Source organism: Chinchilla lanigera, unplaced genomic scaffold, assembly GCF_000276665.1.
Source record: "Chinchilla lanigera isolate Chin_1 unplaced genomic scaffold, ChiLan1.0 scaffold00035, whole genome shotgun sequence".
Lineage (NCBI taxonomy): Eukaryota > Metazoa > Chordata > Mammalia > Rodentia > Chinchillidae > Chinchilla > Chinchilla lanigera.
The window spans coordinates 13910995-13926455 of NW_004955436.1; the positions used below are offsets into that span (position 1 = coordinate 13910995).

Sequence of the window (15461 nt, forward strand, 5' to 3'; positions counted from 1 at the left end):
ATATACCATTATATATACCAATCTTATACCATTCCTGTTCTCAGGGGACAACATGACTGTTTTAAATACAGCAGACTGGTTGCTGAGTTGCAACACCCCCTCTTCCGCAACAAGTATGAGAGATAATGGTACACTGCATGTGTTTGGGTGTGTGGATTTGCCCCTCTGGTTTGCTGTCTGTTGCTATTTCTGTTTGCGCCTCTTTTCTGTGTTCAGTATTATAAAGAAAAAGATGTGAATATGCCTTTTAGTTGTTTATGGATAACACTTGGCTGCAGTTTTCTTATCAATGGATATTCTAATCTTAGTTTCCTTAGAGTAATACTATGGTTTTCTTAGTTTTAAAAACTGTTTCGCAAACACAGGTTTATATATTAGTTTTTCAAACTGCTTATCTCTTTGTTGTATGTTTAGTTCAGCCCAATAAGTCATACAATCAGAGCAACAGAAGCAACGTAAATGTACAGTATATACCAATTTAATTACCTAATAACTCATAGGCTTTTGTACTTAAAATTAAAACTATAACATGGTTAAAGATACTTGCTTTTGTACAGACTTTGATAACTATTCCAAAGCACCTAATGTAATATTGGTAGTCAACATTCCATCACTTTAAAAATTCTCAGTGATGAAAACTATGCATTTAAAATTATAAATGAGTATTAAGACTCTTATACTGTTTTATTCTGTAAATATTCCTTACACTCATAAACACATGCATAAACAAATTTTCTCCTACCTCAAATGTCAATATGCTTTCAAAATCTGAAAATTAAAACAAAACCGTGATGCTACTACAGAACCACCAGTTTTAGGATTAAAAAGAAAAGCGCACTCTTATTGGAAGTGCGCTTGTCCAGCGAACACGTAGCAAAAGCAGTTTGGCCAGAACTCGCGCTCTCTCAAGTTAAATTAGAATATGTGACCAATGAATAGAGAGTGCTCCTGTATGCTCAGTGTTTCTATGGTTTAGTTTTTATTTCAAATACTTTTCATTTGCATACTTGAAATATAATTTTCTTCCTTAAAAATATGTTACAGAACTCAGTTACTCCTAATTCTAGTGCAAGAGTGTGTTTTCAGTAAAGAGCCAAAGAATAAATACATTTGACTTTGTCGGCCATACAACCTTTTTCAAATGCTGACCTGTGACATGTGGTGCAAAACCAGCCATACAGTGTATATAAATAACTTAGCATGGCTATCTTCCAGTAAAACCTTACTTATAGACCTTTAAATTAAAATTTCATTTGATTTCTGTGTTACAAAATAGTCTGTTTGTGCTTTTTTCAGTTAAAATGTAAAAAAGCATCAATACTTCAAGAGCTGTCTGTTCTAAAGTAGTGTTAATGTAATCCAAGCAATGGTACAATACTGAATATAAACAAGTATTATTTAGTAATTTCCATCTCATCTGAAGTGTTAAGTTTTCCTGGTTTTCAAGATTAATATTATGCCTCATGTGGTCAGTTGGAAGGACAAAGGCTTGTGCGCCAGGGATGTCTTGATCTGGACCTTAGCAGTATTCTCACTGGCTGTGTCACCCTGAATATGTTACTTAACCTCTCTGGCCTTCAGTCCCTTTCTGTCAAAGGAAGATCATAATTCCTGCACCACTATTTGTTATTAGATAATGTGTATAAATTTATTGGTTCTAGATACCAGTATATTTTTCTTCCTGATATTAATATTCCCATAATAATTTAGCAATAATTTTTAAGGAAAATAAAAACATGCACGGTGCTAAAAGACTCTAATATTTGTCCAAGTAACAAATTCCTTTGCATTTAGATATGTGTGCCCTGGACCAAAATCAAAACTTAGTAGCAGAATGTTAGCCATACTTTGATCATTAGTGATACAGTCCTGGTGGCATGTTGACATGAAAGTTTTAAAGAATTTTAGTGACTTTTATGGCAAGCATTATATCACAAACTCAACATTTGTTGTAAAATCTCTCCTTTTGAGAATGAACTATTTTATTTTCAGTTCTGGGTTTTATTGTTGGAATTGGATCACTTTGTAAAATTGTTGTAGTAAAACTAAAATGCAAACATCAAAATTAATGAATGGCTTTTCAAGATTTTTCTGTTTACTGTATGAGTAATTTTAATTACATATTTTATTAATATTAATAGTATCACTTTGAGATCCTGTCTTCATTGGCATTGCTCAAGCATGTTACATTATTTCTTAAAGTAATTTAATATATTTTATCACCTTAATTCTAACTGTACAATTACTCTTGGAAATATATACTGGAATAAAGGTTTTCCTTTCAAATTTTTATCATTCGGAAGCCAGGCATGGTGGCACACACCTGCAATCCCAGCACTTGGGAGGCTGAGGCAGGAGGATCATTGAGAGTTTGAGACCAGCCTGGGATACAAAGTGAGTTCAAGGCCAGCCTGAACTACATAGCGAGACCCTGTCTCAAAAAGACAAGAAAAAAAAATTATTATTTGTAAGTTTATTAAAATGTAAAATGTGAAAATTAAAATAAGTGCAATCATACCTTATCAAAGAAATCAGTCACCAGGTTTTGTAGACTACTGTGGACTCTTGTAGCTATTTAGTCTGCAATTGGTACCCAAAAGCAGTCACAAGCAGTACTTAAACAAATAAGTTCTGCTCAAATTAACTTGATTTTTCAACAATGGAATTTTAATGTTATGAAATTGTCATGTTACAAAATATCATCCCTCTTTTGATATTTTCAGCCATTTAAAAAGGAAAAAAAAAATGCTTAGCTCATGGATCACATAAAAACAGCCCTGAGTCAGATTTGCCTCAAACCCTAAAATGGATTTACAAGCATATACATGAAATATGTTGTACAAATAAAACGCAGGACAATTACAGAAAACCCCCTTCCAAATAAGAGTAATTCTACATGCTAGTTTGCTGAATGTATCTGGCATCCCAATGAACTATATTTCGTGTATGAAACTATTTAGATCCATTGGGCATGATTAGGACAGGTTCTAAAAGAATGAATCTTCTCTTTCTCACTTATTAAAATGTGTCAGTTCCTATGACATGCCAGTCTCTGTGCCAGGACCTGGGGGCTGAGTAATTTAAAGAACAGGCTGTTGGCCATCCAGAAACTTAAAGACCGACAGAGGGAAACAGAGATGAAAATACCGAGTGCTAGAATGCACTGCAGGTGGGTACCCGGCAGAGGGAGGCAGTATCTGAGTCTGCATAGAGAATAGGAAGAGACTTTGAAGAAAGGATTTCAGGGAACTAAAAATCAGACGTCGTGATCCCCTACACTGTGTTTTTTAAATAGGAGCTCCATGTATAAAAGAATCATACAGAATTTTAACACATAGGTGACTGACTCGAGTGTAAGGAGTTTATTTGTGAATGTTATTTGTGCTGTAGGACAACCTACTACTGTGGCTCTTCTCATTTAGATTTTCTTGTCAGAATGAAAATCATAAACTGCCTTGTCAAGTTATTTCATAAACTTGAATCCTGTATGGATAGTTAGGAATGAAAGACACTTGGAGGCATTCAAAGGTTTTTCAGACAAACACAAATAAGAGGCTATACTTATTATTAAACCTAGTGGGTAATGCTTAAGGAGGGACTTTCTGCAGTGTTATAAATTGTAAGCTTCATGATCCAGCATTTTCTGAAATTGTAGAAGCTTATGTCCTTATATCTCTATCTATCTTTGTACACATCTTTAAATGGACACCAGTGTAAACACACATTGCTGAAATGGAAAATGCAAATTACTAGGGTCACCTTGTAAGGGTTCAGCTTGACATTGCAAGAAATGATGTGAACTTTGAGTTATGATAAGAAAATGGGGGCTGGGGATGTAGCTCAGTGGCACAGCACCTGACTGGCAAGCACAAGGTCCTGAGTTCAATTCCTGGCACAAAAAAAGATCACAAAACAAACTTCCTTCAAAAGTTCTAAAGACAATATAAGGTGATGCAATCAAGTTTGCTTTGAAAATACGTGTATAGGAGTAGGGTCAAAGATGGTGCTGTAGATATAACCAACACCTGACAAAAATCACAGATGACTTGTATTTAGTCTATAGATATCAATTATTTTTAAAGTTAAATGCAAAATTTTGCCAAGTGTATTTGTGTAAATATATATCATGTATATATATAAATTTGTCTCTACAGAAAGCATCCAAGTTGCAAATAAATAACTTACCAGGAGAATGTGTGAACTATGCATATATTTTTTAGCATGACACTTCTGTACATGGTGCTTTGAAATTATTTTATCCCACTTTTAGGAAAATAAATCTTGACTTGTTTATTTTGAGTAGAATAAAGCCTCAAAGCTTTTCACGCTATGGTTATTATTTTGAAATAAATACATAATACATGAATTGGAATTTTCTTGAAAAACACAGTGTTTCTCTCCTATATAAGGTTTTGCCTTGTATTTTATAGTATGGTGTGATTTTAGATTCTCTTCTGTAAATAAGTTTAAAATAGAAAAAACCTGCTTGAACCCTATGTCAAATTAATAAAAGCAAGATATAGGTTAAAAATACATTGAATGAAGGAAGAGTTTTACAGGTTTTACAAAAATAGATAAAAGCCTAGATTTGTCTCATTAATGAATGTCTTCCCAAGCGTGCCTTGCATATATTCAATAAAAAAAATTTCTCTACTAAAAGAGTTAATAGTTTCTTTCTTAAATCATGTAAAAAAGAGACAAGAAAATAAAATACACTTTAAACATATTTGGAAATTCAGTGAAAGTTACTTCCACTTTACAACTTTATCTGTTATTATGATATAATGTATATGTCATAGCAGCAACCTGTTTTCTTAATGTCAAGATAACACTTCTTTGTATTGTATTTTATTGTTAATAACTAATAACATAAGAACTATTGATTTCACTTCTGGATTTTCTAACATTTAAACAAAGTTTTAATGTTTTTTCTGATACTGGGTATTGCAGTGAGCTGTATCCCCAGTCCTTTTTCTTTTTTATTTTGTGACAGGATCCTAAATAAGATGCCCCGGTTGGACTCAAATTGTGATCCTCTTGCCTCAGTCTCCTAGAGTGCTAGATTCACATGCATGCGCCATCACACCCAGAAAAATTATCTATTATTACCTAGTATTACTTTTCTCTAAAAAGTAAAACTAAAATACCTTTGCAAGTTTGGAGGTCAAGAGGTGTTCATTATGCTTTCTTAGTTTGAAAATTTATTTACTGTTGTGATATAATTGAGTTATTTCCCCACCTCTTTCTGGTCTACCCTTATCAGCACAGGAAAAATAATATTACATTAATGTTCACCATTTTCTCCTAAATGTTAGCATCAGTTATTGGTGACCTATTACTGTAAAGTCCACACATTTCAGTACACTGAGCACATATATGACAAGATTGTCATATATTTTCTTTTTGTTTGTTTGTTTGTTTTTTTCCGGTACCGGGAATTGAACTCACAACCTCGTGCTTGCCACAGCAAGTGCTGTGCCACTGAGCTAAATCCCCAGCCCCGATTGTCATATGTTTTCTAGGGATTCTTTGGCTCAATAAAATGCATCAGTTTTTTTTCTTAGACTATATACAGGCCAGTAATTTTTAATGAAAGACGTCACCAATAGGATGAGTAAGATAAAAAAAACTCACTCTTCTTCTTTTGATCACCTGAAACTCTCAAACTGAAGAGATTATAATCAAAACCAACACTAAGATTTTTAAATCAAGTCTCAAAGTTGAAATTCAAAGGGACAACACAAGTATCTTATGTATGGCTTCTACAGCTGTTTTGTCAGACTCAGCTCACCCTTTGCCCTCACTCCAATTCAGGAATGAAATCTGTTATTTCTAGTAGCATAACAAATTTATCTCACAAGTATCATTTACAGGTATAGAGCTGCTTGAATAAGAACTTAACCACAGTTAGAATTTAAAGAAACTGTCTCATCTTAATCTTGCTGAGGGCTTTGGACTGTGTGCTTTTTCATAAATATCACAAGTAAAATGTGGACAGTGCATCATGGAGAGTAGCCTTTGCAGTCATTTAGATCTTCTCTGGGATTTCCTTATGCAGCTGGGAGCAATTCTTGATTATTTGGTGCTGCCTAATGGAAGTGCAGACTGCATTCTGCAAATGTACCACCTGGTTTCAAGTCCTCGCTCTTTCCAGGAATATGAATATGGCAGAGTTAGTTTTTAGTTTTCATTTTTATTAGCACATGTCTGCAGTACATCATGACTACATGCATCATGGGAAGTTGGTGCATGTACACAACACATCTTCATTCATTTTTTCATCTCCTTTTTTTCCCCTCCTTGTTCCATCTCTCAGTCTCCCTCCCTTTTGCGAAAGATGCATCCCCTGTGTTCTGTTATTTCTCTTTTATTTTGCCCATTCATATAAGAAAAACTATCAGTATTTAAGCTGGTGTGTCTCATTTGTCTTATGTAACATTTCGTTCTCACTTCTTCTGTTCAGTATAGAACTCAAACAGAGTTTGAGATAGCCAGAGCGATCAGGCAAGAGAAATGGTTAGGTATAAGAAAGGAAGGAGGCAAATTATCATTACTTGCAAATGACACAGTCTCCTGTGCAGAAGCCCCAAAATTATCCCACCAAAAGTCCTCTAGAATTAATAAACAAATTCAGCAATGTGGCACGATACAAAATGAGCACACAAAAATGAACAACATTCCTGTACACCCATGGTAAATTCACCAAGAAATTCAGAAAACTATACTTAGGAGGGTATTCACAATTATCACAGAAAATTAAATAGTTGGAGGAGTTATTTATCCTTTCCGGCCTTCAGTTTCCTCTGCTGAAAAGTGAAGATGATAATATTGTCTACAGACTGTTGTAGAAATGAATGAATTAATAGCTCTAAACCACAGGAAGAGAGTCAGGAGTGTATTCGACACCTTATGCGTGGGTGCTCTTTTTTTTTTAATCTACTTTTAAACTTGCTGCTATTTGTATGTGTTATTTCAAGAGGAAGACATGGAACATATGCTTTAGTGTTCTATTCTAATATCTTGTAGTGTTGTCCATTTTTAATAAAGTGTTCCTAACCATTTTATATAGAGGATAACCTCATTCTTTCATTCTCTGAGCCTTTGGGAAGAGGCACTGTCAGGAGCGTAAGCCATTTTAATGCCTGAAGACAGCCTACTATGGAGGAAAAATCACAGATGTCAAAATTAAAGATCAGAGTTCAGATCTTGGCTCTGCAGTTTTCTGCATCAGAACTTACACAGACTCCTCATCCCACCCAAACCCATTTCCTTCTGTACAAAATAGACAGTGATTTGTACCCATCACGGTTTTTTATACGGTTAACCAAATGGACAGGGTCTAGCACATAGTGAACTCTCTCCATAAAGGACTGTGTAGTAGTTAACAATTTTCTAGTGATAGGTATAGTTCATCAAGTGTACCTGTCATGTGAACAGTTGTGCCAATTACTACTGGAAACTAGTAGCTACCAATTCATTCTTTTGCATGACACAAAATGTTAGATTTGTTTCTCATTATTATTGCTGGTAAAAGACAGGTCAACCTTAAACTTCCCCTCCGCTAAGATAAGTCATCCTGCACTTCCTCTGTCCAGCCTTTACAGTTCACCTCTGCATCTTACAGCAGATCTTTTTATTATTGAATCATAGATACTAAATTAACCCACAGCTCACTGAGGGTCTGGTTCACGCTGTCCTTGTGGAAGGTGTGCAACCATCAGTTAATACTTTTCTAACCAAGTAGCATTACTGGCTTGATTGGCTGGTGGGTACCGCATGACCCCGCTGTTCTTTTTTAGCTGATTCGTTCATAGTTGGCTCGTCCTCAACTTCTTTTTTTTTATAGTCTTCTGCTTGCTTCTAAGTCATTTAACTGCACCGCTCCATTTATAACTAGCAAACACAAGAGGTGTTAAGTAGAAAATAATTTACTTTATTCCCTCAGTGCTGTGAAAAATGAAGTCATAGAGCTTTGCCAACAAAGGGAGAATATGGGGTGAACAAATGGATAGAGGCTTTATTACCGCCCTCACTGTGCATCTAGTGGCAATAATGTGCGCTTACTCCATTGCCCAGAGAGGGTTTTGCCAGAATACACCGCGTGGAAGTAGAAATAACACATTCCAAGAGTTTTCGGAAGATGTACTTGCTGCTATAGAAGTCATCTCTTAGTCTGTGTTTCTCTGTATTACACATTAAGCGTTATTGCACCACTAAAAATAAACTCCAATGCTGTAAGGCTCCTTGGTCTTTTTTTACAGCGTAAAATTTATTGGGTGCTTATCTTTCACCCCATCCCATGAGTAGGTTCATGGCTTCTGATTTGCATATTCTCTTGCTATACTCTAATGCAATCATCTTTTACAAGTACCTTCTTGGAAAACATAAAATGTAAGCTAGTAAATCTCTTTGTTATGATTTGGATTAAATGTTCTGATTCCTCTTGTCTGTGTATTGACTGTATCAGAGTGTGCTGACCTGAGTTAAAATACAAATAGAGTACTGCTGTTTCACTTCTTAGGGTTGACTGCCATTAAAAAGCCCGACTCAGAGAATTAGCTTAGCCAGAGGATTTTTAAATAAATCCTTTATAAATGCATGCCCATTTAGAAGCTAAATTAACAAAACTTTCCTCATCAGCTTCTCGAGTTTTCTCTTGCATGCCCTGTAAGCCAGCAAAATCACTAGTAGAACAGTCAGGGGCTTTGATATAAATTTAGAAGTAAAACTCACATGTACTTATTCTTCTACATAGTGTCTCTTCTTGCAGTCAAAACAGAGCCTTTGAACAGCAGTGAGACCACAACCACGACTGGAGATGGAGCGCTTGACACTTTTACTGGGTCAGGTAAAGCCTTTAGCTCGTGTGTCATTACGTAGCCTTTGGGTGCGTGCTCATCCTGCTCCCTGTGCATAGCAGCACAAGCATCAAAGCTAGTAGCACGCTCGTCTTTATACAATCTTGAATAAACTCACTTCTTTGGGAGACCAACTTGTTTTAAAATTATACATTTTTAGAAGCATGTTGGGAATGGTTGGGGCTAATTTTCATTTGGTGGTGAAATAACTCCATGACTTTTATCATTAAAGATAAGCAGAGCTGGCTTCCTTCCTTGTTACTTTGTACAATGTTTAGTCAATTTAATAATTAGGTCAGAATAGTCAACTTCGTTCCTTCAATCTGCCCATTTAAATGACATTAAAAATCGCCTTCTGTCCATCATTCTAGATGTAAAGCTATCCATTTGATTCTTTCTAAATAACCTTGTTTCCTCTTCGGGTTTAAACACTCCTCCTGTGTGAGCAGCTGAGTGACAAGTACTAAAGGTTAATGGGCTGCTGGAGAACACATGCTGGTTGCATTAGAACCCAGCTTCTGAGAGCAGTCTGCACTTCAAAGAGAACAATGGTGTGTCTGCAAGCATCAATCCTTTTAAAATACAAATACCTGCTAACTCCCAGCTGGGTACAAAGAACAGGAATTAAGTTGACTTAAAGATGTTTTGTTAAGTCTTTTGGCTTATTATCTTGTGAAAGGATTTTTCACCCTGAGAAAGAATGTGTATTATCAGAAAGATAAACATTAAACCATTAAAGCTAGAAACATATTTATGCCAATTAAACTTTGATTCTGTTATTCTGCTTTAATATATTTCACGACTAGTCCCTGTTCTCATATGTGAGGATTTTAGGTGGTTATGCTTTATGTAAAATAAACTGAAGTGTGATTTGGAAGTTAGTGTCATTATATCATTTTCTTTATATTTATGGATGCAGATGATCCAGTTTTATTTGTTTATAGTATTTAGAAGCAGTTGTTACATATTCACATAAATAGTAGTACTCCAAACTGAAATAAGTAATAGTTTATAAACCTCATATAATGACTCATATGGGCTAAACCACATCCTTCTTAGCAATGTACATGCCTCCTGGCAGATACATGAGTACCAGCCTCCTTTGTTATTCCGTATTACTCACATGCCATAACTCTCGTGGATTTTCTGCAGAGTAAATGTGTATGAATGAGGTTTTATGGAAAAGAATTGAGTGATGAAGTAATTACTGTCATATGTCAAGAGTACTCAGGCCTTTTAAAAGCTGAATGACAAAAACTACATGCTTGTTAGCTTCAGAAAGAATTTCAGAGCTCTCTGATCCATTTTACAGACAAAAATACCCAGGCGTACAGAAAAGTCCAGTGTGGTCAGGTCCCCACAGTCAGAGCCTCTCAGGTGGTCAGCAGTAGAAGTGGGTCTAGAACCATTGTGGGTAATAAGTCCTGTGTTCTTTCTCTAATACACCATGGGGAAATATAAAGACAGAAAAAGAAATAGGTGAAAACAATTACCTTATTTGAAATCTGTCCATACTATCTTTGTAGATATTTTTCCAGTTTTCTTTTAAAAAATCTCTAGGGTCATGCAGTCTAGTAAAGTAGCCACATGCCATATGTGGCTAGCAGATTTAAGTTAATTAATGTATGATAAAATAAAGCATTTTATTTCTGGTCAGACTAGCTGCATTTCAAGTGTGTAATTGCTGCCTGTAGTTAGTGGCTACCATTCTAGACACCTCAGATGTAGAAGATGTCCAGTGTCATGGAAAGTTGTGCTTCACAGTAGAGATTTAGGGCCTGCATTCTCGACAGCAGCATTGTTAAAATTTTGTACTGATTCTTTATTGGGAGGGAGCTATATTCTTGCTATCTGCACTGCAAGATGTTCAGTGGCATCCCTGCTCTATGTCAGATGCCTTTACACCCCCATTTGTGACACCCTGAAAAGTCAACACAATTTAAATGTCTCCTGGTCAACAAAATTCCCCCACTTTCCATCCCACTGAGCACCACTGATCTAAAGTATGATAGTAATAAGACATAAGAAGTATAAAAACTTAAAACTGCTTAGCAGCATCCTCTGAGAAACTGATAATAGACATTATATTTTTAAAAAATTCTTTTGAGGATATTTTGAAGATTATCACTTCTGCCTCCTTTTTTCCCAGAAATCATAGAGTTTAGTGCATTGAATGATTTGGGTAATGTCTCTCTATAATTAATTAAATGGCAGTGGGGAATACAACAAAGATCTTCCACATTTGTACATGACATCCCACACATCTTTCTGGAGATTAATTTGCTTTTGTAGGAATGAAGTCTTTATTCTGGTCAACATGATCACAACTCACTTTTAACCCATTTTTTTCTTATTTTCAGTTATCTGAAAATTTATGCATTAGAATAAAATGTATACATTTTAGTAAGGAAGCACAAACTCTCCAATTTTTCTCGTGTGACAGTTTTCTGAGACAAAGGTTTTATCTTTTATTTAGGAAAGATAACAAATAAACATTAGTATGAAATGTCAAAAGTTAAATTTATAATGTTGTGGATACTTTACCATAATGATGTATAGATTATTCATTAGAGAGAAAAAGCTTTCTACATATTCAGCCTTGTGTACACGTATATGGGATTTTTTTTCTGAAATGCAGGATCTTGCTCTCTGTTTTATTTAAAAAAATCTGCTAGAGTGAATGTTTCTTTTCGTTCAATGTCTTTTTGGAAAAACCTTCTATTTTTCAATCTCAAGAAAAACCAATTAGTATGGATAGCCCAAGTTTTTAGTACCCCAAAATGAAGTTCCATTTTTAAAAAAAAAATTGAAATTAAGCCTCATTTAACTGTATATGTGCTAAACAAAATACTCACTATTGTGAATCAGTGAGGTAGACAACATTTCCCGTGGAATAACACTATTATTATAAAATGCGCATTTAATGTCCATGGGGCATAGTACAGAGCTTGGTTCTATGAAGCTGCTTTGAAAGTTTCAATATTCTTTCAAGTTGGTGAGAAATTAAATAAAAAATTAATGGTTTATTGGTCAATTTGTTTTCAACTTTATATAGAAAAATTACTTAAAGTTTTGTTCCTGAAACTGTTGAGAATGTAACACTTCTGGTCATAGATGATGGTTTTTAAAATTGACTTAAGAATTTCATGAAAATGTGATTATGGTACTATTGCTATGAAAACTGAAATATGCTTTTCATAGACTGCTCTTAAAGGGAAAATAGCATTTTAAATGTATTAGACTCTGTATGTTTATGATGCAGTAGATCACAAGGTTACTTAACAGTATTTGGAGATAGAAATATATCACATTTCAAAAAATAGTTAGCAACCTAAACCTATTTGTCACTTTTACAATTCTAAAAGTTTAGCCCTAGAATTATTATGAACAACTTAGAAAGGGCATAGTACTTTGAAGTTTAACTATGATTGATTAGACTAAACTAATTCCAGCACTGCATTGTGTACTACTTTAATCTTTTTGAAAAGTGAATGAACAGCAGATGGCCTAATAAAGACACTCTGTGTGCTTGCCCAGTATGGATTGGCTCTGAGGGGACTGACTCAACATGTTAGAGTCCATATATTTCATCTGTCTTAGTCAAGACAGATGGTTAAATGAAAGAAACTTCCAAACTTTTGGATATATTCCAGTACGGGGTGCATATTTGAAATAAAAGTTAATACAGTATAGCTTTGACTTTTAAGTTCTTTTCAGAAAAGTCTTATAGTTCAAAATCTACTTGCAAATATGATTTCTACCACCTTTTGTGATTATGTCTAAAATAAAATATTGCAATATCATTCTTGCTTCTTATGTATCTAGCAATTATTATTGCCCTAGGATATCGTAGACTACATTTTTAACCAAATCTGATTGGTAAAATGAAAGGGAATAGAAAATAATAGCAAGATTAGTGTTGGGAAATGAAGGTTAAGACATCAGTTTTTTAAAAAAAAATATTTTAATTAAAATAAATCTAGATACAATATATTGCTACCATATTGAACCTAAATCTAAAATTTTTAATTTAAAAATTTAGTTTTCCAGCATACAAGTTGAATTACTCTATGATTAAAGATATTTATTCATAGTATATCAATACATAAGAGCTTGGCTGGTGTTTTGAGAAAAGGAGAGAATGATACAATGATTTGTGAAAGAATTGTTAATTTCATGCTCTTAAAACAAATCTGGAAGGAGTTGAATTTGGATAAAGTTTTTAAAGAACTGTTTCTTTTTAGAATATGAATTTTAGAAAGTGAATTGATTTAATTTTTTTAAAAAATGGATAAACTTTTAGAAACGTATCTAGTGCGGCAGTTCCTTTAAATTGGTTATGTACACTCTAGTGAAATGCGTTTGTGAAGCAACTTTCTGTGCACTGGTTTTTGTGTCTTACAGTAATAACAAGTAGTGGCTACAGTCCCCGGTCAGCACATCAGTATTCCCCACAGCTATATCCTTCCAAGTAAGTGGTAACAGATTCAGTCTTGTTAGAGCAATTTTCTGCAATCACGTTTATTAATCTGTATTCACATTTTTAAATTGGAAACCACTAATGTATATAGATATCTATTAGTTCAATACATGTATGCATAAATTAAACATTGTAGTCAATATCTTGTACCAAATAGCAACAGAGACTTGACTTTTTCTGGGTAATTTCTTTTATTCTGAATATTCATATACTTTGAGGAAAGCATCAAGTTCAAATCAAATTCGTTACTGTTAATGAAAACTAAAAAATGCCTACGAGTTTAAAGAAAATATAGAGAGATCATATTTTACCCAATTCAACACTGCAAAATTCATTCCATCACTGAAATATTTTCACTGGATTCCAAGTAATAAGAAGAACACTTGTGAAGAATATGCTTTATTAGTTTTGTAACTGATGTAGTGAGTGTATTGAGAACAGTGGTAGATATTTCAAGTTGAACTATATTGGCTATGTATCTGAACTTGCTTGGGATCAGCCAGATGTGCCAAGATTTTAGATTTCTGACACACACACATTGCAATATAATGTGACTTTCTGCAACATAGCGCATGTCCCTAAGAATAGACCTGAATTGTCTGTTCCTTAGGCGCATTCTATGGAGCAGAGCATTATAAAGGTCATGACCTTCCATTTCTTCTCAGGAAAAATCCTCTTTTTTTTTTTTTTTTTTTTTTTAAGATTTTCAGGTTTTGGGCTGGGCATTTAGCTCAGCGGCAAAGCGCCTGCCTGGCAAGCACAAGGTCGTGAGTTCGGTTCCTGGTACCGGAGAAAAACCAAAAAAAAAAAAAGATTTTCAGGTTTTGATAGTGAATTCTTAGACCTTTTAGATAGACTTTTGTAATCACTGTATACTACCGGTCACTTCATGAGTATAAATACGCTCCCAAGAATATTACTGTAAGTGACTGTCATGTGCTCAATTTTGCTCACCTGCAGATTAATTGAACTGCCATTTCAGATGCAAACAAGAATTATAGAGCTGGAAGTGATTTTAGACATAACATCTAAACCAAATATCTCATTTTGAACCTGAGCTACAGTTTTAGAGAGTTTAAATTATTTATCCAAGGTTACCAGAGTAGTTTGTAGCAGAGCCGGGGCTCTTGATGTTCAGACTCTTTCTTATATTGTTAAGATTTTGTTGTGGATAAAGCAAAAGATCATTTCCTGAATATTATAGGGTTTCACTGAATCTAAGCTGTCTGAATTAATATGCAGTCTTTGTTGCCACAGTAATGCTATTTTTCTGATATTTAGGCCCTATCCACACATTCTTTCTACACCAGCAGCTCAAACGATGTCTGCCTATGCAGGCCAGACTCAGTATTCGGGAATGCAGCAGCCGGCAGTGTACACAGCCTACTCTCAGACAGGACAGCCCTACAGCCTGCCCACTTACGGTATTTCATCTCTGTCTTCTTCTTTGGTTATAAGCAGGGAACCCTGCTCATTGGTAGCTTTATATTCTAATGTAATTAGGGCCTCGTATTAAGGGCCTACAGTGCTCAACAGGATATCGTCTCACTAATGAAGTGGTTTGCATATGCATTTTCAAAACAGATCTGGGTGTGATGTTGCCAGCTATCAAGACAGAGGGTGGCCTTGCCCAAACTCAGTCACCGTTGCAGAGTGGCTGCCTCAGTTACAGTCCAGGGTTTTCTACCCCACAGCCGGGCCAGACGCCTTACTCTTACCAAATGCCAGGTAAGTAGCCACAAGTGAAAGCTCTTATGTTAGAATGAGTTCTTTGAATGAGACTCCATGGCTGCAGACTAAGAAACAGCCGGTCATAAAGACTCAAGTTTTACCACTGCTTGCAGTGGTAACAAAAGACCAACAACTAGCCAGAAATATGAAAACAGTTGAATATACATCGAGAAGCACGACTCATAGCAAATGTGAACACTTAATAAGCTGCATAACATCGGCAGGAAACCAAGTCCGAGCAAAGTATTCTTCAAGCAGTCACTAGGTCTGTCATTCATGGGTTTGATGTCTGCTTGAGTATTCTAAAAGATTCTGAGCAAAACCAATATTTTCTTTTCAGTATTCCATAATAATGTAATGCTGTTTTACTTGTAATGTAATGCTATTGCATT

At 35.0% G+C, this 15461-nt stretch overlaps 1 protein-coding gene across 8 annotated transcripts in view; it reads left to right on the forward strand.

Annotated features, from left to right (window-relative positions):
* Eya4 (EYA transcriptional coactivator and phosphatase 4) overlaps nt 1-15461 on the forward strand; it is a 272014-nt gene that overhangs the window by 200629 nt on the left and 55924 nt on the right. For 2 of the 8 annotated variants that reach the window (XM_013516667.1, XM_013516666.1), the window contains exons 5-8: nt 8756-8848; nt 13263-13329; nt 14620-14762; nt 14923-15066. In XM_013516667.1, the coding sequence (XP_013372121.1) occupies nt 8756-8848; nt 13263-13329; nt 14620-14762; nt 14923-15066 (447 nt within the window). Of the gene's footprint in view, nt 1-44; nt 114-8755; nt 8849-13259; nt 13330-14619; nt 14763-14922; nt 15067-15461 lie in introns of those variants that run through there. The other 6 variants (XM_013516665.1, XM_013516668.1, XM_013516661.1 and 3 more) reach the window with 5 other exon arrangements.